The sequence below is a fragment of the Marmota monax genome, unplaced genomic scaffold (assembly GCF_021218885.2).
Source record: "Marmota monax isolate L192 unplaced genomic scaffold, Marmota_monax_Labrador192_F-V1.1 WCK01_AAM20220418_F8-fsc00004, whole genome shotgun sequence".
In the NCBI taxonomy this organism is placed as follows: Eukaryota; Metazoa; Chordata; class Mammalia; order Rodentia; family Sciuridae; genus Marmota; species Marmota monax.
The window spans coordinates 2,478,549-2,506,110 of NW_026692881.1; the positions used below are offsets into that span (position 1 = coordinate 2,478,549).

Consider the following 27,562-nt stretch of genomic DNA (forward strand, 5'->3'; position numbering starts at 1 on the left):
TGGGCCCATGCTGTGAGGATTGCATTGTTGCGAGAGAAGCATCATAGAGCATACTGACACAAACATGATAGTGTAAGTCAACCAGCCCCTTAATATGGTTAAGAGAGGTAGTAAATACGAGATGTATAGACTCCTCCTAGGGTAACATAGCACATTGTTTTATGGTAAACATTATAAGATATAATAATATCTTTATATTATAAAGATAATAAAAACAAAGAATATAACTTGGTAAACTCAACTAGTAATATAGTTTTTATTATCATTATCAAGTATTAGGCACCATATATCCTTGCATGTGCTCTGCTTTTACATGACTTGATTGCACCAGATTTGTTCATACCTGCATCACAAGAACATGTGAGAATGCCTGGTACCTTGATGTTATGAAGTAGGAATTTCTCAGCTTTATTATGATTTCATGGAACTACTATCATTCTGTTGCATGGTCCATTATTGGTCAAATGTCTTCCTTTGTATGACTATAGCCAGAAAAGTAAAGCACTACCTAGAGAGCAGGTATCTGGACTCTGATTACACCTGCCTCAGGACCACTGCCCCTAGAATAGTTCAACATCAGCCTGAAAAGGACAAATAACCACAGGTTCTTTGCAAGGACCTGACTTTGCTGATGACATTAATTAATCTCACAAGGTCACCACTGATCTTTGGGACAAAGGAGTTGGAGTTTTTTCACATACATCTTACCTGGCGAAGGTACATAGAGATCCATTACACCAATCCAGAGAGGTCTGAGTGTCCCTTTGGGTTGAGAGGATTTCAGTGCATGAGGCTCCCACTCTCTTAAAATAAGTCAAATATTACAATATTCCTATAAGCCTCAGGGTCATATTCATCCCATTGCCAAGAAAATGGAATTTTGTCATTACAAGTCACAAGTCTTGCTGTAAGAATGTGCCTTTGCCAATAGACAGTGAATACCAAATGATAAAAGTTGGGGTTGAAGGTCAGGATTGGGGGACAGTTATTATAGGTTGAGGACAAATGGAGTTCTCAGACCTTTTAAAAGTGAAGCCAGAAGCCATAGATTGGTTTTACCTTATGATTGAGAACTCACTGATAGATTTATTTTGATTCAGTTTGCTTCTTATAATTTATTTGTGAAAGAAATAGTACTTGGAAAGACAGTGAATGTTAGACATACCAATGAGAGGAACCAGGGCTTTTCATAGATTTTTTTCAAACTGTTTTATAGCATTCACTTATCTGTAGTCAGCCAGAGCTGTTCTGTTTGGGAAAGGAGGGAAGGAGATAAGGTTTATTATGGGCAAGGTTTATATTTGGTGGGGAGTAGAGGGAGAAGCAGAGGAAATTACAGGTTGAGTATAAATGTGTTTATGAATTTAAACTGTTATTTCCCCTGAAATATCAAATTTAATGGATAATGCACATCTAAAAGCACTTTGCATGAACATAAAATATAATTTTGAATGTCAACATTTTATTGTAATTAATATACTATTTCAAAATATTTTAAAAATTACCTTTCCATAGTTAACTGCAAAGAGCAACTGAGTGAATCTCTTACATAAATGGAACTCCTCCCCATCAAAATTATTGTTGCCTCATTATGTTGGCCCATTAGAGAGAAGACCCACTGGAAAATGTCATCATGCATTCAACCCATGAGCTGCTCAGTTTACCAAAGGATATAGAGTACCCACCTCATGCAGAGCCAGATACCAGAACTGCATTCCAGGAGTGAAGGTGATAGACTTGCCCTTTTAGTCTTGGATTCATGGAAAAAGACATGTACATTTTTGGTACAAGATAATGCAGTTATGAAAAATGTACAAAAGAGCAGGAGAAGAATTTTTAGACCTAATAGTATTTACCAGAGTAATAGTATTTACCAGTTTTTATGAATCAGTGGGTATCACCATCTATTCTAGCTGGCAACCTATCCTGGGTTCACTAATCTGATTATTCCAATAACTTAAGAAAATGGCAAAGAAAGCATGCAAACACACAGAAGTTCCTTTGCAAAATCCGAGACTGCTCTCTGCCCTTAGGGTTCCATGGAAAAAGAGAGAGCCATGGAATTTTTTATTCTTATATAGGGGACACACAAGGGGAGGTTCCATGGAACATTCTATCCCCAAAAGGGCAAAGGGTTAAGATTACGAAGGAACAGGTGAGTGAGTGTAACTCAACCCCAGCAGATGATGCCTACTCCTGGAGCCACACCTCATTATCCAAACAGGTAATGCCCAAGTCACTGCAGAATGCAATCATTGTTCAGAACCTCTTGCTCCAGGACTTAAAGGCATCCGCATCCAGGGTAGCTCCCGACAAGTGGGTATATTAGTTTTCTAGGGCTTCTATAAAAAAGCACCACAAACTGGTGACTTAAACAAGTTAATTCAAGTGTATTAGGGTTCTGAGGACTAGAGGTCCAAAAACCAGGTGTTGGCAAAAGGACAAGTTCTTCCTGAGGGCTCTAAGGGGAATCTGTTCCATGCCTCCTTTGAGGTTCTGGTGAATTGCTGGCAATCTTTGGTGTTCTCTGACAGAGTGGTCTGCTGATTTCCACCTTCATCATTCCATGATATTCCCCCTTCCCAACTCCTATATTACCCCTTTTGAATAAAGATACAATAATATTGGATTACAATCCACTTCAATAGGCCTTTCTTCATGATCTGCAAATATCCTATATTAGTCCATTTGAACCATTTTAACAATATACTTGATTGAATAATTTAAAAACAACAGAAATTTATGTCTCACCTTTCTGGAGGATGGGAAATCCAAGGCTAGGAGCCATCAGATTGGATGTTGGTGAAGCCCTGCTCTCTGCTTTGTAGATCCTGACCTTTTTGCTGTGTTGTCACTTAGCTGAAGATTCAAGGTTGATTCCTCCAGCCTCTTTTATAAGGGCACTGATCCCACTAATGACCGTGGACTCTGATGACTTAATCTATTCCCACCTCTTATTACTCTCCTACTAGGAATTAGATTTCAACCCATGAACTGGGGGAGGGACTCCAGACCATCCAGATCCTCTCCAACTGAAGTCATATGCACAGGCCCTGTGGTTAATGCTTCAACATCTTTTGCAGGACACAATTCAATCTGTAATGCTGGGGACTCTGCAAGTAGAAAATGGGAGAGAACTTTCAGGTAGAAATAAAAAGTTAAAGACATGGTGCATGCCAGCATCTCTTGATCATCTCTGCTTCTCTGCACTTGGAAGGTTGCAAAGGAACCCCCCCCCCCCCCCCCAAGAAGCATTCTCAGGACTTGAAGCAAGGTTCAGGGATCTGATTCTGTCTTTCTTGTGCTCTTATCATATATTCGCTGTGTCCCACACAGTTCATAGAATTCCTTTAACTTGCCTTCAGGATCTTTTTTTTCTCTTAATGTATCTATCAGACCATTTTACTCTTTATTTTTTGTGACCAAGTAAAAAATATAAATCCCAGTTTCTGAGCATCCTAGATATTGTTTTCCTTCCTTTAATTCTCTTTCCTGTTTGAAGTGTGTTTGCTGTTTCCTGTTAGCTCCTAATATTTTATTCTATCCTCAGCATTTGTTGATACTGAAATACAAAATTCAGGAGACCCTCTATCTAAGAATAATTAATATTATAATAAATCCATTTAAATTTAATCCAGTTAAAATGAGCACAAAAAGTTCAGCCTCCACAAATTATGAGGTTGACTTGACAGGTTGAACTAAATGATGGAATTATACAGGGATGAATGCTGGGGTGAAGACTCGTTTAACAATTTGTGAGTTCATTAGTAAATATTGTTGTTGTATTATGGTGACTTTTGCTTTCCTGTGTAGACTCAGAACTACAGGGCCTTAGATAATGAATTCTTGAGTAAGAAGGAGCCCCAGTGGTACTGTGAGGTTGATTTTTAGAATGAACTATTAGAGAAACCACACTTGCATTTGTCACCTGAGGGCAACACATGGAGTCTGATTTGCATATGCTGAGTATACAGTTGTGCAGCTGGAAAAGCTATTGTTCCTGTATATGACTTACAGGTGCGTGTTTATGTGTGTGTATAAACCCTACATTTCTTGATTTATGTAAGTTATACTTACAGACAGGATTAGTGGTAAAAAGGAGATATTCTCAAGAGGTACATAATCTTAGCCCACATACCTGGAGGGGGGATCAGATTTAGAGACACCTTCTGGATCATTTCCTGTCCATCATGAACATACTTTTTTTTTTTTAATCTTCAATATGGTTATCTCCACAGGGAAATGGTGTCATAGAACTACAGCTGTGATTTTCTTGTGGGACTATTTTGTTCTATTGCCACAGTTCACCACGACTTGCAGAAAGTCTTCTAACATTCTAAAGACTGCTTCAGTTTCCAGAAGAACTCTCATCAAGCTGCATTGTGTGTTGGAATCTGAACACTAGCTGCCTAGTTAGTAGACATCATGCAAGCCAGCACGTTTTCCGATTCTGTGTCTCTGGGGACAAGATGCACAATTTCCTTTTTAAAGGATGTGTGTGAGGGAAAGGGTGAAAGAGCCTATGCTCCAAGGAAGACTGTTTCCATTATATCCTCCAAAACATGTGGGAAGCAAATTCCAATCCACCGGTTGAGAACTGCAATGAATAAAGAAAGTGGCCTAAGGATAAATTCCTTAAATTCAAATCTCAGGGCACAGGCCAAAAGAGCCAGAGTCAGCAAGTCAACGAATGCCTCTGGCTAAGGCTGGTTTTGCATAAGGGAGTGCAGTAATCTAAAAGGTTTGTTTTGTTTTCACTTAAATACTAGGTTGGATGATGGGAAAGGCAGCGGAGCACAACAGACACTAGTATGGCAATTTGTAAATCAATGGATGTGTAACTGATGTGAATCTGCAATCTGTGTATGGGGTGAAGGTGGGAGTTCATAACCCACTAGAATCAAAGTGTGGAATATGATATGTCAAGAAATTTGTAATGTTTTGAACAACCCACAATAAAAAATTAAAAAAATAAATAAATAAATAAATAAATAAACATATAAATGATGCACAAAATGACAGGTGGTTGTTGTTTTCTTTTTTTTTTTTTTCACATTTATATGCTGCATATTAGTCTATACACTTTGTGCTCACCTATTTAATGCCTAAACAAATATGTGAGGTATGTAGTACTTTCTCCATTTTATTTGGGAGGAAAATGATTCAGGGAAAAAATGGTAATTGCCACTGTTTAAACCCAGGTGTACTCAACAGCCAACCACAAGGCCCCCTTGATAGGGTGGCCTGAGGGAAAAGGAGAGTCCCAAGCCAGGCCACCTGCCAAAAGAATTGTACTAATGTTGTTTTTTGAAATTTCTCCATAATGTTACCTTCTCTCATTTGATCCATTATAAAGTGAAATATATTAATGCAAACAAAGGGGAGAAAGTGCTTTGTATAATAGCAAAGGAAATACTCCATGGAAGGGCTGGGAGACTCAGAGGAAACACTTTTCTGATTTTTATTTAACTGAAGATTGATCTTGCCCTCAAAAATGACCACATCTGGGTTTGTAAATACAGAATGCAAAAAATGTTAACATCCCCTAGAATAGTAACACATATTAGAACCAAATCTAATTGCTAATATTCATTAACTTATTGCCCCTGTCACTCCACCAAATGCCAGATATGTATAGTTCAGTCTAATATTTAATGGTTACTCTGCCTTAGGTATGAAAGAGCCCATCTTCCTATAATGAAGGCAATCCTAGACTCAGATTGCAAGTAAGGTATTTGCCAGTTCCTGGAGTAAGGCTGAAATTATAGATCCTAAACCCAGGCTGAAGTGGTGGAGGATAAGGCAGCACTGGGGAGAGTAGCTTACACTGTACTTTTACACGTGACATCCTCTTCTTAGCATGGTTCTACATATACAAATGTCTGCTAGACATCTCTCCTTGGATATTTTATATGGTTAAATTCAATAAGTCTCATTCTGAGTTTGACATCCTCCCTTAGGAGCATCACCATGAAGTCCTTTGAGTGTTTTCACCCTAAGGTTTACCTCTGTTTATTTCTGTCTGCACAACTGTGACTACTGTTAAAACACCCATCATTCCTCACCTGAGCTGACATTAATAGCCTTTCTCCTAGATTCACTTTATCCTACCTAATCATTCCCCCACATTACGGGAAAAAGACATGAGTGTTACCAAAGCGTACTTCTCTCCAGCCCTTTGGTACCTTTCTCCTGTTAGGATGACATATTCATGGTAAACTATGTCCCTCATTATCCCTTTGTTGTTCTGCTAATCTGCTTGTGCTCCAGATTCCTGAACATGCATACCACTTTCTAGTTTACCTCAGGGCTTTTGTACAAGTTATTTCCTTCTTTGGACAACTCTCAATATCCTAAAACTTTTGTCTAATTGACTCTTATATTTTCTATCTCTGGACTTTGTGAAGAGGTGGATGCCCCATATGATGTGCCTCTAAAGCACTTTATACTTCCTCCTTCTAACATGTTCTATAGTCAGTTTTTCATATTTACTATTGTGTTGACTTAATTAAGGGCTGTGTACTCTAGACAATAACTAAGCTCATCCAGGAACGTCTATGCCTATTTATTCTATTTATTCCTAGCATCAAACCTAGTGTCTGCATACAGTTGGCACTAAAAGTATATATATTTTAAAAGAATAATCAATTTCTCTTAAAAGGAAGGACAGTAAGAGTAATTTGATCATTTAATATCTTCTGTATACTTTTGTTTAGAGAAAAAATAAAGACTTTATCTTTGGAGATTGGATAAAGAGAAAATGCCTCCTTCCTGAGGTCAGAGGGCATCCCTAGACCAGGTTGGTGGGGGGGGGGGTTCCTATAGGAAAGAGTTTGTCTACTCTATGATTAACCAATGCCTATTGTCACAAGTAGACTTGAAATATTTCCCAAAAGTTTCACTTTTGTGGTTATTTTTCTTACTTTTAACTTAAGCTTTATCTTTCACTAAATTTTTCTGTTTGGTGGTGTTGGATATTATCAAAAAGGCTAAAAATATGAAGCTTTGTCTTTGAGATATACTTTGAATGTGTTTCCTCCTATATTCTATAAGTTTATTAAGGAAAAAGTATTTATTGAACAGTTTCTACAGGTTAATCAGTGTAATGCTATGATGGGAAATACCAGAGGTCCTTAAACAAGGGTACTAGCATTCCTATTTGATAAGTGAGAAATTAAAGTACAAAGAAGTTAAATGACTGGACAAAATTGGCCAGAAGTGAAACTCAAATTTAAATTTAGATCTCCCTGATTCTAGATCCCTTAAGTTTTCTGTTATGGGATTCCAATTCACAGACTTTTCACTTGCTCATGAACAAGCTCACTAGCCATTTTCTCTTACTGTTAAGCTGTTCTTGGACCCAGAGCCCAGAAAATTATAGTAAATCTATGGTGCTACCTTAAGAAATCATTACTACAATAAAATGTTTAAAAGGACAGGTGGATTCCTATGCAAGATTTCATCCATCATACAGTTAGCGAGTGTGTTTTATAAGCCAAATACTACAGGTTTCAGGGGGACAGATTTTGTTTTCTTAAAGTGTATATATAGCAGATAGTAAACCATTTATTTTAGATAATTCATTATATATATATATACACACACACACACACACACACATTACCATTGCTTTAATCAGATGAGGAAATTGAGGTCATAAAATAAAGGAGTATACTGTGCTCATTCATATGAAAAGTGTTCAAAGGGCTCTGTAGTGCTCAGCTTTAATCCCAGCTATTTGGGAGGTTAAGTTGGGAGGATCACAAGTTTGAGGCCATCCTAGGAAACTTAAAAAGACCCTGTCACAAAATAAAAAGGGATAGGGTAGAGCATTTGCCATGCTTATGCAAGGCCCTGGGTTCAAACCCCAGTATTCTAAGATAATTTTAAAAAATAGGCCAGAAGTGAAATACAATACTGCCAGCCTCCTGGCCCTTCGTTGCCTTGGAGTTCTTGGGTAACACTCCATGAATCAAATGCATTAGTCCATCACCTTAGCTACACCTGGGTCTGTAAATTCACTTGCAGTCTTTGTGCTTTTAATTTCACTCTTGATTTAAACTCAGAATTGATTTTTTTTTTGCATTTCCCCAGGCTGCTTTTTACTAGCTTCAAATAAGCAGAAACATACCACATAGATTTTACATGGAAATCAATTATTCATTTTAGTGGGAACAGTCTTATTTTTGTTCTCATTTTAATAGATATTATTGTCATCTTCAAAATCCTTTTTAGTGGTAGAAACAGGGTAGGGAAGGTTGTCACATGCAATTCATGATTCTTCCACTGTAGTCATCAACTCACAACAATTAAATAAAATGGACGGCTTGGGAATTGGCATAGCTATTTATTTGATTCCAAGTTCAATTGGAAAATTTAATGAGCTTATACACATGGGGTAGAAAGGAGGATTTTCTTTTAAGATGGCAGAGTGTTCAAACAAGGACTTGATGATATATTTTGTAACCCTCTGTGAACCTTTCCAAATTTAAAATATTCACTCATTATTGCTGTGGCCCCATGATTGCCTCTTTTCTTACACTGAACATGGAAATAAAGCCTAATAGAAATAAGGCATTATCCACATTTCTGAGTATTTATTCAGGCTGGAATATCAGAAAACATAAAGTAAACCTGAGAGAACATTTCTAAAACACTAGCTTGCAATACATTTCAACAGGATAAAGTACTAGAAAATGTGCAATCTTATTTAAAGAGAGGCTATAGTACCAGGTTTCAGAGAAAGAAAACAGGTCCTGGAATTTGAGCTGTGTACATGTAGATTTTGATCCAGGTTTTCTAGGTCTGGTACCCATTTGCCTAATTCCCAATGACTTTCTGCAGTCCAGTTTGCTGGTAGAGGAACATCACAAATAATTGGCTCTTTTCTACTGACTCTGGAAGCTTCTGGGTACATCTTGGAAGAACCACTGAAAGTCCTGGTGTGGGGAATTCTGTGTCCATGAGTCAACCTACAACTTGTTTTTTGTTAGCTGTGGATTGGAATCAGCACTAAATAAAACAAGGCCAAAACAAAACTTCCAAGCACATCAGTGCGGGCATGCAGGATGTTGAGAGCAGTATGCCCATCCAAGATGAACATGAACAGTGAGAATAACTGCTTTCGGTATATCATGCTCCAGTATCTACTGAAGCCTGCAGACAAATGATTTCACCATTTTTTTTAATGGAGCTTTGTCCTGTGAAGAGGACTTTGGGAGCATAGAGTCACAGTGAAAAGGCCAAGGTTGGATGGAAAGGATCCCCAAAGGAGGAACCTGGGCTGGATTTTAAAATGGGTGGAGTCAGTGGCAGGTGCTCAATTCAGAAAAGAGGTTTTGTGTGCAGCCTTGGAGGACTTGGTGGTAAAGGCAACGATTCTAACTCTTAAACATTTAGCTTGAGTTACATCAACTCTCACCCTACTTTAATCTGAGAATCCCTGTGAGGATGTTAAATATCTGATTTACTCGGGTAACAAGTTTTAGCATGCCAGTGATGTGACTTTGGTACAAGGTGCTGGGAAAACAGTGGTGAGCCAATTAATTAATCAGTGAAAAATGCAGTCCCCTGAACCAGTGGAGCTTACTATATAGTGCACTAATTTAGGGGCTAATGACATTTAATGTGGGGTCAAAGGAGTAGTGGCACTTAGAAGAGAATAATATTCCAGAAGGAAAAATAAAACTGCATGTATCATGACTGAAAGGAGTTAAAATATTAGACATGTCAGGAAAAAAAAGGTAGGTGGTATCATACTGAAGTCTTTTTAGATAGTGTAAAAGGTTTGGGATAGTATTGTCAGTCTAATAAGGAGCCAATACCAGTCTTGAAAAAAATAGAATACACATTCATGAATAAATATGTGTATATGTATATATACATGATTTTAATTTATTAAAAAGTTCACATTGCTTGTGTCATTTGGTACAATCTGGCATAACCATTAACCTATGAGATGAACACTGTAATTAAGACAGTGAACCGTAAGTGTGAGTCTGCAAAACTTCCTCATGTCACTGTTATCTCTTCCCCACACCTGACCCCAGATATCACATTCATACTTTGTTCATAGAGTAGTTACCACTTTCTAAAATTTTGTGTAATTGGATTTATCCAACATGGGCTTGTTTTTCCTGATTTATTTCATTCATCATAATAATTCTGAGCTTCATCTATATTGTTGCTTATATCAATGTTTCTTTTTATTGCTTAGCTATTTTCCATTGTATGGATATACTACAATTTGTTAATTCACTACTCTGTTAATAGGAACTTGGCTTATTTCCAATTTTTGGCTATTAAAGTTATTATGAATATTTGGATGTGTAATTATGCTTATTAATATAATAATGAACTAAAACATTAATAATTATGAAATTATTAACATTAAATACCTAGGAATGCAGTGACTAAATCATAAGGTAGGTGTGTAATTTTCTGAGGAGCTATTTTTTAAATTGGTACATCATTTTACATTTCCATCAAAAGTACAGGAATGCTCTAGAGTGCTCATTGTTCCATATCCTTGTCAACACTGTGATGAGCCTTTTATATTAGCTGTTTTAGTAGTGATTTCATCTATAACAATATGATTTAATTTGAAACTCCATAATTACTACTTTGGGTTTCATTTTAGGTACTTATTTGCTATCCCTATATCTTTGGGAAAATGTCTATTCAGATCTTCTCATTTTTTGTCTTCTGACCTGAAGTTACTTTCATCCTTTTCCTATAATATTGCAATTGTGTCCTTATGTAGGTAAGTGCTGTGCATTTAGAGAGGTTTGTCTTATTTATTATTCCCCACAGCTTTTGCCATATTTGGTCCAAAGGACATAAAAACATGTTAAATACTGAAAATTTTTTCTCGCTTTTAAACTGGGTTGCTTATCATCATCATCTTATTGAGTAGTAAGAGATTTTTATAGATACAGCTCTATTGTTGGCAAAGTATTTTGCAAATATTTTTCTCAGACTGTGCCCTGCATGTTAATGAAATCTTTGAAGAACAAATGTAAATGATGTTGAAGTCCACACCATTCATTTATAAACATATCATACTTTGTCTTTTGTGTTTTAGGTAAGAAATTATTTCTGAATCCAAATTACTAAGAGTCCCTCCTATAGTTCTGATTTCATCGTTAAAATTTAGGTTTGTTTTTCATTGAGTTTATATTTGTGTGAGATTAGGGTTAATGTCCATTTTTGTGACTATAGCTCTACTATTATAATGTAACATTTTAAAAATATCCTTTCACTATAAAAAATGACTTTTGTCAAAAGTCGCAGAAAATAATCTATGTATGTTTGAATAATTTCTGGACTCTCGTCTGTTTTGTCTAGAATTACGACAATATCGTATTGCTTTGATTACATAGCTTTATCGTAATTCTTGGACTAAAGTACTATAACTTTGTTCTCTTGATTTCAGAAAAGCTGTTTTAACCACCATAATTCTTTATTTCTATATAATATTTAGAATCAGCTGGACAATTTGAATGACAATGACAAAATGCCTTCTGAGATTTTTAATAGGATTGTACTCAAGACATCACTTTTCTCCAAGGTGATGAATTGAGTCTTTTAGTCCATTAACATGACTGTTTAGGGTTGTTTTTTTTTTTAATTCCCTGAGTAATATTTCAAATCTTTTAGCTAATAGGACTTGTGTATGTTTTTATCAAATTTATCACTATGTATTTTAAGTTTGAATTCTAGTGTGATAGTTTTGTTTCAATTTCTAACTTGTCACTATTAAACAGATATGACTTTAATGTTTTAATCCTGAAACCTTGTAATCAGTTAGCTTCCTAACACTTCTGTAGATTCCATCTGCATAGATGAAAAAAAAGGTCTTTACAAACAACAGGATCATCAAACTTTCCCAATCGAAATGATTTAATTCTACTTTTCTTATTGCTTTGACTAACTCTATCCACCCTTCCAACTTCTTTTCAAGGGTGTACTATTCTTTGTCCCTGCTCTTAGGAACAGAATGTTCAGTTTTCACAATTATGTATATTTTAAAAGCTCTTCTTTATCATGCTGAGTGCCTTCTATGTCTAGTATTTGAGCTTAAATCAGAAATAAGATTTTTATTAAAGTTTTTCATAAACTTCCATACTAATAAATTTTAACCTATTAAATGGTAAAAAAATAATAATTTTAAAATACGGAAACAACTTGTATTCTTTAAATAAACTCTAGTTAGTTGTGAAGGACTAAACTTTTTGATATCTTGCTGTATTTTATTTCCTAAATTTTTGTTAAGAATTTTTGCATCACAATGATGACATCATAATTTGAATATATCCCTTTCCTAAAAATAAGGCATGTGCTGTACCTGAATAACTTTAATATGAAGGAGAAACACCTAAAATGTTCACTTAAATGATTTCCATATTACAAGGTCAAAGATGAATGCCATAGTTTTTGTTAGTAACAAAATACAAATCTCCCTCTGTGATTCTGACATAGATGGTCCATATTCTGAGAATTCAGTCTTCAAAGTTGAGAGCTTGAATAATTCAAGGAGAACTAGTATTTTATGTTCAGAGAGAGAAATGGGTACAGATGCAGTTAATTTTGTGTTAGAAAGGTGGAGTATCTCTTCTATACTGGCTTCATTTTTCTTATGACATGTACAGACAATGTGAGCATGGAAGGAAGGATGTATCTGATGTTTGAATAGTGCTGGGGTCTACATGGACCCAAAACTCTTGGTGAGATGGAAGAACTATTTCACTAGATATAATTTTGATATGAATCTGGGAGTATAAAATAATTGTGGCTGCAAAGTAAAATGTTTTGTTTTTAAATTTTCATTTTTTGTGTGATGACAAGCTACAACCTAGGTAACAGAGGCTGAGTTGTATTGTGCTAGAACACTGGTATTGATGAGGTCACAGAGGGCATGATATACTACTTGCTTGCATATGGAAATTCTATTTCCTGAGTGATGTCAATCATAGTAACAGAAAGATGAATGGGAGGCAGACAGCCAAGAACCAATCAGACTCAGAAAACCATCCAGGGACATCAGCATCTTGGAAGCCAACAGGGGCACAGGAAAGTTCAGATGGATATATATTTATTTTTCCAGCTCATTATTATGGACCCTACCACAGTTTCAAAATCATATGTCCTAAAGCCATGGAATGTCTTTTGATAATGAAATTTATAATTCTGATATCGATGTATGAGTTATGATTTAGCCATGTAGATGCAGGAAAAGAAAAAAATAGCAACCATTTATCCTATAGAACTTGGCAAAGAAATTGAATCAAAATAACTTCTTCATGTTTTTTCCTATTCATGACAGGAACAAAAACGTTGGCTTTCAAAGTATCTTACCAGTTTGGGAGGACAAAGATGGAGATTGTAGCTGCTGTGCCCTGCTAGCATCCATTCTAATTCTGTTTTTCACATTCACAGAGAGTGAAGAAGTTTATCAAAGGCAGGTGCTGTCAATTTCATGTATCATCTTTGGAATTGTCATCGTGGGCATGTTCTGTGCAGCATTCTACTTCAAAAGCAAGTAAGACCATTTCTCTCAAGTGTTAAAGTGCTCTGAGAAATAACCTTTTATCTTTCTTTATGTTCTCAGTCTCTGCTCCAAGCAGAGGGATCCTGTGCAAATGGGTTCATTAACCATCTGCAAATGACTCAGACCTCTTAGTAGACTGCAGGGAGCATGTGAACTGGGTGTGTATGTCTGTATGGGGAGTGGGTGTTATCTTTGCACATAGCAATCATTTGTACTAGTTGATTACCTGCCTGCATTAAAGGCTTAGTGTCTGCCTGTCACTAAAGTACTGACTTTGAAACAGGGGAGTTACTGCTGTGACACTAAACATTATCAACCATTACCTAGCCTTTCCTGAAAGAAACTACAGAAAAAAAAAAATCTCTCCTGCTATTTTTACCTGATACTCATAAAGGTTTTAGGCAAATATGAAGAATCCTAAAAAAATGTATTAGCTCACCAGTTGACATACATATGTTGAATTTGCCCTGAAGTTCATTTGCCAAGAAACTTGACCTTTGGCAAATGAAGGTACTTACTTTTGACTAATAAAGGAGAATAAAATACATCCATATACACACAAAAGTGTTTGTGTATGTATTTTTTTTCCAAATTAACTCTGATAGTTATTTTAAGTTCAGATTACATCATTTCCCTAAATAAGAAATGCAGATAAAAACATTAGCCTTTTCAATTCTTGAGCCTTAAAAAGTTGGCTCAGATTTTACTCCTACAGCTTGTCTGGAATCTAAGCCAACATGAAATTGCTTTTCATAGGAACTATATTTTTCTAACCATTTGCTCTTCTAAAAATGAATCAGTTTCCAGATAAAATATATAATACCTGTCTGCATGTTGTGTATGTTAATTAAAAACAAAATATTTTACCCCTTAAAAATAAATGACAAACTCAGTAAAGATTATTTTAAAATTATTTCAGGATTGCTATAAAAATAGTACACAGAATTCCTATACAGCCTAGACCCAGTTTCCTCTATTATTAATATATGGTTCATCTGTCATAATTTATGGAATAATATTGATAGAAAGTCCATACTTTCAGATATCTGTAGGTTTTTATTTGTTTACCTACTATCTTTTTCCTTATTCCATGGCCTCATCCAGAACACTATATTTTATTAGCCAAGATGTGCCAAAGAAATATGATGGCTATGACAATTATAACTTCCCGAACTGGAAAGTTAGAACTCTTTGTCAGGCACACTGAGCTTTTCACACTTTATATCCCAGTTGTCAAAACAATCTGAGTGGTGGATTTACTGGAAAATACAGTATTAGTCAGCTTTTCATTACTATAACAAAATACCTGATAGAATTACCTTATGAAGAGGAAACAATTATTTTGGCTCACAGTTTTGTAGATTACAATCCATGATTAAATTACCCATCACTGCTTTTGGTCCTGAGGCAATACATCATGGTAGGAACATGTGGCAGAGGAGGTCTGTTTCTCTTATAGCTGAACGTTGGAAAAGAGAAAAAGAGGAAGGAGTGGAGTCCCACTCTCCTCTCTGAGGGCATTGCATCAATGACCATAAGACCTTCCACAAGGCCCCACCTCTCTTAATAGCATCAGTTAGGAGACAACACTTTACTCCGTAAGCTTTTGGGAGATATTTCAAATCCAATATTGCAGATAATATGAAAATTTATTTTGAAATATCAACTTTTCAAATCAGCAAGGTAGAAAACTGCAGATACAGGGCTCTGAATCTCAGCAAGTGTAATTGACAAAACCTATTTTAAATTACTGTGCTATATTGGCTCATAAAGTCCTCCAAATGATGAAACTCTTCAGAGCAACTTAGGATTTCCCACTCTGGTGGAGCCTCTAGCACTTTAGGGAGGTCACAAGGCTGTAGTGGTCAGGATTTTACACCAATCAGCCACAGTGGGAGTTTCTTAGCCTCAGTTTCCTTTTAGGTGAAATATGTACCAAAACAACATCTACCTTACAGAATCACATTAAAGACTGAATGGGATAATGCTATACAGGTCACAGCACAGTGTTTGAAAGATTAAATACTCCACAACGGCTCGGTATTTTTAACACCTATAGTTTTCCACTCCAAGACTTAAAGACTATGTTGCTACAAAGTTAAGAGCATACACCAGAGGATGTGAAGGATAATCACACCCAGCAGAATGTTAGAAGGGTCTCCTAGTAAGAACTGCAGATGAGCAAGAAATAGTGTATTTAACAATAAGCAAATTACTATGAAGAAGCAGTTAATCACTTATTTTTAGAGTATAATTTGTAGTTGTACCACATTTAAGTAAAAGACTGATTATGGTAATCACAAGAATGGAGAACAGCTGGATAACTAAAGAACTTCTGTCTTTAGGGCTGTCAGTCTCACTCTCTGGGCCTCCAGTAGGCTCTGAGACCATCATCTGTTCCTTGGGCTCAGCGAGGGTTCAGGGAATTTGTTGGAAACACCATTCAATGCCAGGTTCTTCATGGGAATCTCAGAGGACCAAGCAGGGGGATGAGTACTCATTGGAATATTTCCCTTCTCTCTGCTCACCCAGGACACGTTTTTTGAAAAAATATAATGATAATAGTGATGCCTTTCCAACTGGAATGCCATTTCTCATTAGAGACCTAGAGTTTATATTTCCTTCTCTTATAATTTCTGGAATAGTCTTCCTTTATTTTTGACAGAAATGCCTTGCCCTACCCCAACCACTTAGTACACACTACTGAAAACAATATTGATTTTTGTAAAACCCTGGCAAAAGCGTCTTTTGTGAATTCTTGGATTTGTGTTTACATTTCGGAATGTTTTGGTAAAACAGAATAGGCACCCACTGACTTGATCAGCCCTTGCTTTCATGCATAAAATATGGTTATTTACATGTGATACTTTCTTTTGACTCCAGGTTATGGCCCACAAGTATTCCAGTATTCAGTGTCCTATCACTGGTACCCAAATAAGTCCATTGGTAAACTGGGATGTAGCATCCTGGCCAGTGAGAGTTGGGACTTACCACAAAGCTCATTCTCAGAGTTGTTTATGCTATACCTTGCATTATCACTCAGATTTTGCCACTCTTGTCCTCATTATGTGGCATAGCACAGCGCCATCAAAAGAAATATTACAGCAACATGTCTGAAACTTTGAAGGTAGCTAACATGATGAGCTAGAAATGAAGCATGTCTTCTTGGATTTGGAGGATTTTTCTGATGGAATTAATCAAATGCCACAATGCCAAAAGAGTAGAAAGAATTCTCATTACATCTAGTGAGCCCATATGTATTTAATGCAAATATTAATTAGTTTAAGTATGGCCAATATGGTTCAGATGGAAACTATCAATTCTTAATGGTTTTCTCTTCAGCTTACTTAGGTAAGAAGGATGAAATCAGCTATAGGAGTTTTTAGTAGAATTTGGAAATTACTAACTTAAATTTGGGGTAGGAGAGAAAAGGTTCCTGACAGCAAAACCTGAAATGGATGGTAATCAAAACTGGGGAAACAATAGGAAAAATTAGGAAAGGTATTACCAGTAGCAACATGCCTCTTCCTATAGCTTATCACCTATTCAGTAAGAGATTTTGCATCATAAGGACGCTCTGATATGCTGTTTGACCTCAGACCATGAGCTGCCTTTCTGGGTCACATGCCCTGTTCTGAGATAACCCACCTCTGATGACACATCAGTGTAGGGCTCACAAGATTATTACACCTGGATTAAAGCAACCAGGAGTGTTGGAGATAAAAGCCCCCCAAATAATTGTAAAGATAAAAATGTAAACAAACAGCTACCAACACATTGGCAGTGTAAATTCAAAAGGGTAAATGATGCTCATAACCTCCAAATTCTTTAGAAAATATCAGTGACTTACTTGTGAGAGATTCAATTAGTACAATATTTTATCTCTGGGCAATGTTCTCATTCCTCCACAGCATCTGCCCCCAATACTAAGCTAACTGCACATTGAAAATGCTGCCACCATATACATGGAAGAAAAGGTAGTTCTTATGAACTCCAGTTGCACATGAAGAAAGGGAAGCTCAGAGACATTTAGAGAATTATTAGGGTGGCAAGCTGGTGGATAAGAGCTCAGGTTCAGATCCCAGTCCCTGTAGTAGCAGAATGGAGACATTCATGGTAAGATTTGTCTTCCAACCAGTCTCCTTGACAGAGAACTCAGGGGAGAGGCAAAGTTGTTTTCATGGGTACTGAGTCTGACACTAATAGATAATTGCTATGAACCTTCTGGAAGATTGCAGCTGATCAGGCAAGAGTTTGTTCCACTCCTCTGGAATAGATACCGAATGAACCAAACAATAGTCCCTCCACATGTACATGCAGGATCACTTTATTTCTGAGCCCAAAAACCTACAGCAATCTCAGCATCCCTGCTTAGAAGCTGAGGATATGTAAATCTCTTGATGGTGGTTTGGTTGAAGGCTGTGCTCTACCACCTACTCTCTGTGACCCTGGGCAAATGATTTAACTTCTTTGTGCCTTTGTTTACCCATCTGTTAAATGGAGATAGTGTTATCGTCTCATCACATAGAATTATTGTGGAAAATTAATTAACTGGTACCTGTAAAGTAGTTAAAATGATGTGTGACACAGTACTATGAAATCATTAGTTATTTCCTTAAAAATTAACTATTATTTAGGCTGTAGGTAATAATAAATGTACAAAACAGAAAATATACACACTTTTGTATGCAAGCCATGCATATAGGCTAGACATATATCTTAGCAAAAATATGTGGCCTCCAAAGTCAAGCCTCATATTTTTCCTTTAGTCACTTATCCATAGCATTTCCAATTATTTAAAAGTGAGCACTGAGGATTAGGAAACTCTTGCATTTATGGAGGCCAGGACAACACATCACGTTCCTAAGCACCATTGCTTATGAATCTCAGGATCATAATGCATAATACCAGGTTTGCTCTAAATTGGAAGTATTTCTTGGTGGAGTTGAAAACAAGAGAAGGGCTATCTTTGTTAACTGAGCTCATCTAGCTTTGGCAAATGTCAAAGACATGGGGAATGAATGAACATCAAAATTTAAGATTCCATAAACGTATGCAAATTCTGATAACACCTATTTATACCTGCAGGAAACAAGCTAAACAAATCCAAGAGCAGCTGAAGGAGTCACAAAATGGTAAAAACTACAGTCTTAAAGCATCCAGCACAATGGCAAAATCAGAGAGCTTGGTGAAAAGCCACGTCCAGTTGCAAAATGTAAGTGATGTGTCTGCATGTCTCTTCCTACAGCCCACCTCAGCATCCCCGTCCAGAGGGAACCTATAATTATACTCACTTTTTTTCAGTACTTTATAGTTTACTTAAATCATCTTTCATTTGCATGCACGTAGGTATGTATATATGCATTGCACGTATCAGAAGAAAGAAATAGAAGTTAGCTCTTGATTTTTATCTGTAATATAAATTAATCTCTAGTAGCATAAAAAGCTTGTCCCATCAAACAACTGAATTGTTACTTTATGCCAGAAATAATGTTTGGTGCCATGCAGGAACTAGAACCACCACCAGAACTATGTAAGAATTTGCACAGCTATGGTGGATGCTACAGCAAGGCTGGAGGGAGGACCTAGAGGAGGCAGAACTGGAGCTATCCCTCAACAAGGTCAGACTCTAGCAGGATTTCAAAAGGCATTAAAGGTTCATCAGATAGTTAAAGAACTAAGAGGGAAAGAAATTAAAAAAGAATAAAGCCATGGGACTCAACAAATGCATACTATGTTCAAGCAGCTCCAAGTTAAGGGGGTCAGAGGAATGAGAAATGTGAGACTCAGTCCTAGAGTCAATTCTTCTAACACCAGGATGTATAGACACCAAAACTTAAAGGCAAACTCTTTTCCTACACACTTTTGAAAGGTAGTTTTAATCTCTTCTAAGATATATTGCAAAACACACAAATGAAAGAGACTATCTAATACATGCTGAAATGTTCCTCCTATGGGTAGCAATGCTTTGCTCACACATAAGATTGTGATTCCAGATTATGAGGCATGAAACAAAGGAACAAAGGCCATACTATAAAACTAGGATTTGAGTATAATAGGCAATCACTCAGGACACATTCAGGCCCCTTCAAACGCTTAAATTGCTGGGAATTCATACATCACTTGTGATTCTAAGAAATCATTACCCAAAAAGTCACCATTATGATGTGCCTAACAGATGTACTTAGATGGTTTAATGTGGGATTCATAAATCAGAATTGCTTGCTGGCAAAGTTTTGTTAAACTTTTATTTGTGGGAATAGGCAGGGCTTGTTCTTTTCAGAGAACACTTTTGCTAATGATTTCTAATGAGTATAATCCAAGCACCTTAAACAGCCACAGTGATGGAGGGGTTCAGTTCCTTAGCAACTAGTCCCGTCAAAGATAAACAAGTCTGGACACATGGGACAGCAATAGGGATGGATTTTAATCAGTAATGTACCACAGTGATGGGGAAGGGGGCCCATTGTGCACATATTCCGTATATACAAGGTGACTTGGCCTTTTAAAGGGAGAATGAGAGCAGAAAGGGGGACAAGTGAGGGCTTAGAGCTAGGGAAGAGACAAAGTGCTCAAGGTGGGTCAGTGTGTCCCTGCAGTTGGGCAGTGGTGTCTTCTGGCCGGAAATTACTGAAATCAGGATACCATGCTCCCAGGAAGACCCTGATGTGGATATTTCAAAGGAATGTTTTGTAGGTGCTTGTGAAAGATACTTCCTGAGGTGCAAGAGACATTCATAACCATAAAGCTTCCTGTAAGTGTTTTAGATAGGAACTCAGCATTATCTTCAGGTGTGGGCCTTGCGTTTGATGTTGCTTTGTTTTTTAGCAGGCACTTGAAGAGGGGAGGCTATGGTCATTCTAGGGATGCAGCCTTGAGCTGTTGGAAACTAAGTTAGTATTTGTTCAGGTCTTTTAGTGTGGGGTGGAGAAATAGGGGTATGAAAGCACTTGTGTTGAGGGGATGCAGTTTTTATAGCGTAAAGGTGAGGCCTGATTGAAGCAAGCCAGGTCAAGAAGAGTCTTTGTCCATAGCCATGTATTTAACAGTTTGGTTGTGACCCTTCTTTTTTATCTAATAAGCGCTGATAGCATCTTTTGTCTCCTGCATGATTGCCGCAAACTCATTTGGGATGATTTCATTAATGGTCCAGGAGTGAACACTTCACAATCCCTCTCATCCATCCCCATCCCGGTAGACATCCAGGCTCTTTTCACCAATGCTACAATCTTCACTTGCATCCTCTCCTCTGCCCTCATTTCATTGGAATTACAAGAAGGAAGTGATTATCTGCAGGTTTCCAACACTTAGGAGATGTTGGGTGAATATGATTTTATTTCCTCTTCAGCCCACAGGGCCCTATGTTATGTATGGACACACAAAACAGGAAGGGTCTCAACTAGATTATGTCCTCAGGGCTCAAGGGTGAGGATGGTGTCTTTTTGTATTCATACCTTTGTTGCCTAAGAAGAGGATAGGGGGAAAAAACCCATTTTTTTTAATTTCTATTCTTCTAGGTTCTCTGCTGAACCCTATAGCCAAAGGCAGATTAATAAGAGAAAAGCAGAGGTGTGTTAACATGGGTATTAGGAGTGTAACATAGAATACCCAGAAATGGGTAACTCAAAGGGGTATTTGTAATTTAGGCTTACATACCAGCTTAGGCTAAAGGAAAAGAGGTATTTCCAACTTCCAGGTTGGGGAAGCAAGTTATGGAACGGTGACCAGGAAAAATATGGAATGTAAGAGTTGTAATTAAGCATTCATATGAAGGCTTAAATGATTTTTTCTTCTTTTTTGGTAAAGGAAATTTCCTTTACCCCCCCCCCCCCCCAAAAAAAAAAGCCTATTTGGAGAGCTTTTACTACCTATTCTGGGTCTCTATGACCTTAACCCAAAATAATCCTTATTTCAAAGATGCATATTTTGGGGTTTCATTCCCCTCTAAGTCTCAGAGACAGAAGTGTTTTGATCATCTAAGATCATCCCAAGAAATTATCAGGATGAATTGCTAAGCAGGAATTGGGACTCCAGGAAGAAAATATGTATGAGGAGAAGGCATTTAAATATGCCAACAAAATGAGAGCAAGGTGCATTGAAGAGATATGTACACAGAGACATTGCATTCTGCATATTGCCAGCATAGGCTCAAGGGCTACCTGAGCAGGTCTCCTTAACAAGACCAGATTGTGATAAGTTTCTTTCCCAAAAGCATGTCAGTTTCAGTGCTAGAAGGCAATGTGGGTCACTGCTGGTTTTGTTATATCTCTATCAACATTTCCTTTGCTAATTTAATAGTAGGATGGCATTCTTTGAAATTTGCATTTCTTTATTTGAGAGTGAAGCATAATCTCCGTCCACATATTTCTAGTCAAATTTCCTCTTTGGTGAATTACATGCTGATACCCTTTGCTCACAATTTTATTCCAGGAAGCAAATATCAATTTGACTGCAATTTTCCATGCTGTAAGTTTTGAGACAAAATAGTGATGGAGAATAGATATTAAGTCTATTAAAAAGGAACCAAATATTTTAAGAACATTTGCTTTTCTTTAATGCTCTGCAGTTGAAGACCAGGAAGCATACTATCAGTAGTTTTAGGGAAAGCAGTCATGTGACTAAGAACATTGGATGTCTATGAAAGGGAATTTCAAATGCATTTTTGTTTTGTAGGTTTTTATACTATTTTCTTCTGGTAAGAGCTATGAGGAAATACCCATGTCAATATAACAAAAAGATAAATGACATGGTAACAGCAAAACACATGTGCTGAGCGCAAACACAGTTATCATACTAAATAACAAATATATTGTCTCATTTCCTTCTCACAGTGAATGTTTAACTTATAATATCTAGGAGGAGGAAATGGAGCTTAGAGCTTAGACAGTTACTTCTATCAGAAGACTAGTGAGTAGGTCAAAGATAAAAGCAGACCTATAAACTCATTAGCTCTCACCAGGGGGAAATTTGCTTTTACCACCATTGCACATTTTGGCAAAGACTGAAAAATACTTTGGCTGTAAATACCTGGGGAAAGAATACTACTGGAACCTAGTGGTTACAGATCAGGGCTACAGATAAATGCCCTATAATGCATGGCCACTCCATAACAGAAAATTATCCTTTCAAAAATAGCAAAAGTGGCTAGAAAGTTCAGAATCTCTGTTCAAATGCAACTTTCCATTTCTATTAAGAAATTCTGAACACCCAGGTCCATCACCGGTCTTCCTACTGTGAGCATTCATTTCCTCTACAAAGGAGGATGACAGGTATCTAGGTACATAATCATCCTTCCCAGAAAAAAAATTCCTGATTACCATATCAGGCAAATCTGTCTTTTATCTCCAAGACCAGGTTAACTACTGAAAATTATTTGCAAATGGTGGTGTTTAACAAATGAATTGTGTCTGGCATTCCCTTATGTTCATTAAACATTAATGGTGAAGGGTTTCACTTTACAGTCATTTAACAAGATGTGAAACACCTAGTCAATTGAAGCAACATGATTTTCTGGAAGCGCTTGACTGAGACATAAGAATGAGGGTAGATTATCCTGTAGTGCCTTATGAACATCTAGCCCCTACCTTCATTTGCAGTTCAAATCTTTGTGACCCAAAGAGATGAAGAAATGAACTAACCCTCTGTATTGAGTCTAGGAGTGAGAAAGAGCTAAGTGAAACTTCTCAGTCTGATTCAGGGATCAGAAAGTGAAGTCATCAAAAGAGAGATGAGCTGTTCTTCTCTTAAAATCAGGAAAAATACATATAATCACAAAGTAAGGGAAAAAATTGTATATCCTTCCTACCTTTTGATCCAGTAATCATCTTAAAGAAAAATAGGTTTAGCTAGGTGTGGTGGCATATACCTGTAATCCCAACTACTCAGAAGGCTGAAGCAGGGGGATTACCAAGTTGAAGGCTGGCCTTAGCCACTGAGCAAGACCCTGTCTCAAAATAAATAATAAAAAAGGATTGAGGATATAGGTCAGTGGTAAAGCACCCCTGGGTTCAATCCCTGATATGAAAGAGAAAGAACTGCAAGGTAATAAATACTGGAGAAAAATGCCCAGCACAACCTTAACAATTGGTAGAGAGGCATACATTTATTCAGTAATGTTTACTGAATACTTTTATATGTTGGGAAATACATGGAAAGCTTAAAATACAGAGATCATTGCTAACCTCAAGATGCTCACAGGCTAGTAGTAGATATAAGTACATACTATTTTACAATGTATATAGTCAAAGTACTCTAACAGAATGAAAAATAACCTCTCAATTCAATAAGAGATCTGAATGCCACCTAATATTGTGGACATTTGAATTCATTGGTGAGAGTGAATTGAATTTTATCGAATTATCTGCAGAGCTGATATCAAAAGAGGTAATTTCTTTGTAGTATTAAAGTTAATTTTTAAATAGTTCTAATCTAAAACTTGATGTCTTGTTTGAAATATTAAATTCTAACTCCCTTATTCAATATAGATTTATATTTGAATGAATAGATTAATGCAGAAATGAAGTAACTGGTATCAGACAGTGCCTAGTAAGGACCAGGGACATAATGAGTTATCACAACACATGAAATGTTCTTGCTTTCAAGGAGTTTATTGTTAGACACTAATTGTATAATCCCAAAGGCAAACATGTACTCTCACATGTGCCAAGGCCTACAGTAAATATCAGAGAGAATCAATATGACAGAGGAATAGCAAAGATCTAAGAGACAGTGGCACATGCTCAGTCCCCCTAGCTGAAGGGGGCATCTGGTTAGGGACAGGGGACAGGTGAGCCTGCTGCTTCTTGTCCCTAGAGGAGGTCTGTAGTTATATTACTTTGCTACAGAAGAAACGTGTTACAGCTTGACTGCAGTTATTAGAGTTCTTCTTAACTCTGGTACATGGTGCAAAAATTCTCAAAAACAGCAATCATGGTCAAGTGGCTTTTAATTACTTGCATTCAAAAGCTAGCTGAAATTCTTCATGAAAACATGTCATAACCATTCAATTTTCCTCCACCCTCTGGGCTCATAGTTGGACTGACCATAAAGAACTTTTAGACACAGGCAGAGATGAGCTAGGAGCAATGCAGAGTGACATACACTTAAAACTGTTTGAAACTGTACCCTCTCCTGCCTTTATTACCTGGGATTTCAGAACAGGTGATTATCAGTTCTGTCAACATTGCTTTCCAACACAGGCCCCGCTTCATTTAACCTTGTGACTCCCACTGTGTGCCTGTGCCAGACCTGGAAACAACAAAGTCATTGCTCTTCTGTCAACATGAGCCTATTCTATTGATTCTGGTGCACCACCAACAGTGTGTTAGAAGCAAGGCAGGAGAGCAGGCAACAGTGGGCAGCCTCCATACCACCCAGGAGCACCTCCACAGGGTGGTATCAGGGCTTTCAGGGAGGCTGAGTGGAATGAGGAGTTCCTCAAGAAATAACAATGTTGGCCAAAACCTTCAGCGGATCTTGAAAGGAAATTACTTAGGTTTATGCTGAGAGGACTGGTGAATGAAATATTGTTATATCTCATTATTTACCACTAATATGACATTTTGTGTATTATACCTAAGAAGATCTTACTAAAAAATGCATGCCAAAAAAAAATATTCAGATCTGGGTGAAGGAAAGAACATGGGGTCAACTGCCTAACTTTGCAGTATTAGGATGTTAAAACAAGTAGGGTCAGACGGCCAACTGACCTGAGCACTTAAGCTTCACTGCACATATGATGTGATGGATAAAATAGGGCAGACAGTAACTCCTCCAAGGGATGGAAGTACACATATTTTGGAAGAAATTGTAATACAGTTCAGAGCATAAATGTCCAAAGGTTGTGATCCTGGTTAGTTAAGCTTATTTTTAAGGAGGGTTGGTACAGATGAACCGTTTTGCTGACTAGGAAATATGCCTTGAGAGTGTACAGCTGAGTTACTCAGGAAACTATAGGGAGACTAGTCTCTAGACTGTCTTATGCTTTAAAAAAAAACAACATCTATTTTGTGTTCCTACTTTGTCCCAGGGTCCCACATATCATAGTTGCCCAATGCCCTATTTATAGGATGACTTGTATATGCAAACCATACTATATTGTGCTAGTGTCCTGTTTATAGATTGTTTTTTGTTCTTAATTATAAAGAATATATAAGCTCTATATTATGATTCCCAACCTATTTTAATGCACTTGTATCAATTTTGTTGATATAGTCATATGCCGCAGTCTGGCTGGGCACAATTCAGGAGCCACTTGTCAAAAGAAAAGAACTTTATTTTTAGAACCACATATGCCAAACAAAACAGCTGGCAGTCTGAAAGTTTGCTGGGGCCCCTTCGGCTGTGGCTCTCAACAGTCATAGAATGGAAAACCTGGGACTTAATGGGTTAAGTAGCTTTTATGTTCGGAGTAGTTTGTAGTATCTTCTCAATTTTTCTGTAAATAGAAGAGTTCCCAAATACTGTGTACTTAGTTTCCCTTATTAACATGATACATGAGTGTGGTGCATTTGTTAATAACACTGCATTGATTTTGCTTAATTTTAACTAAAATCCATGATTGGACTCAACATATCTTAAGATTTTTTCCTAATTGCTTCCTCGCTTTTCCATGCAGGACCCTACATTACCTTTAGTTCTATGTCCTTAGGCTCTTGTTGACTGCAACAATTTGTCAGGTTCTTTTGTTTTGATGACCTTGACAGTTTTGAGTAATACTGGTCAAGTATTTTATAGGATGCTGCCCTATTGGTGTTTTTCTCATGCTTTTATTGGGGTTATGGGCTTTTCAGAGAAAGATAACAGTTGTCATTTCATCATATCATATCAAAAGTATATATGATCATTATGATCATCACCATTGATGTTAGCCTCATCATCTGCCAGAGGCAGTATTCATCATGTTTCTTACTCTAAGGATAGTTCTTTCTTCACTCTGCCTTTGCCAAGGACCTTTTGGAAGGAAGCAAGTATGCATAGCCCACATTTAAGGAATGGGGAATTATAATCTTTCTTCCTGATAGTGGAATATCTACAAAAGTTGTTTGTATAATACTGCAAAGGGCTTGTTTCTTCTCCTCTGCTTTCTAAATTTATCAGTCATTTGTTTATATCAGTATGAACTCAGGGATACTTATTTTATACTTTGATTTATAATCCAAGGAATTCAACAATAATAACATTTGTGATCAAGTTATTCTAGCTTTGACAAATCTCTCAGTTACCCATATCATTTTGGTATAGGCTAAAAATTACATACCAGTTTGGGAGGGTATTGTTTTTTTCATTGTTTTCAAGCATTATAAGATGTTCCAGGCTCATTTGGTATATTGCCTGTCCCAATCTTGGAATCATTTCTCCAGTAGCATTCCTTCCATTGCAGAATGCTATTGGAAACAAGGTCTCAGAGTCAGAAAGGCCTTGTTTCTGGTCCCTCTTAACAGATGGATCAAAGATCTGTCTCTGACTGTCTCTCTCACATACATAAACCCCTCTATAAGTCTTGTAATCATCTCTAAATTTTGTTACACCTGAGTTCATGCTGATGTCTCCACACAATACTAATCAATTACTACAAAGATCATCCTAGCTTCCACCCACTGCTTATCTATGAATTCCCACTCCACTAGGGAAAGACTGGCTCTTACTATCCACCATCCATATACTTAATTGCTCAGTTACAGATTCAGAATGTTGTGCTGTACTGCCATGTTCTGTGAGTTTGCTCGATAGTGCTTATGTGTGGTCCTTTTGCCTTATAAATGCTACTCATTTCCAAAGCTGCTTAGGGCAGCATCCCTGACCCCCACCTCACCTTTGTGAGATCTCAGATTTCCTTGGGGAATCTGAATTATTTCCAGAGGTCCCCAGGACTCCAAATGATGTTGTGTTAATTGCTGTAATTCTTTAATAGATCTAGGACTATTAAGGTTACCTCCATCCCCTGTATGAATTTTGCTAGTTTATGCCTTTTAATAAATTGGTCCATTTCATCTATTCTTCCTGTTAATGGTA

At 37.1% G+C, this 27,562-nt stretch overlaps 1 protein-coding gene across 4 annotated transcripts in view; it reads left to right on the forward strand.

Moving 5' to 3' along the window:
• The window catches only part of Nrg3 (neuregulin 3), a 1,062,638-nt gene that overhangs the window by 1,004,282 nt on the left and 30,794 nt on the right, over window positions 1–27,562 (forward strand). For all 4 annotated transcript variants that reach the window (XM_058581037.1, XM_046450261.2, XM_058581038.1 and 1 more), the window contains exons 5-6: window positions 13,438–13,540; window positions 18,638–18,764. In XM_058581037.1, coding sequence (XP_058437020.1) covers window positions 13,438–13,540; window positions 18,638–18,764 — 230 coding nt within the window. The remainder of the gene's footprint in view (window positions 1–13,437; window positions 13,541–18,637; window positions 18,765–27,562) is intronic.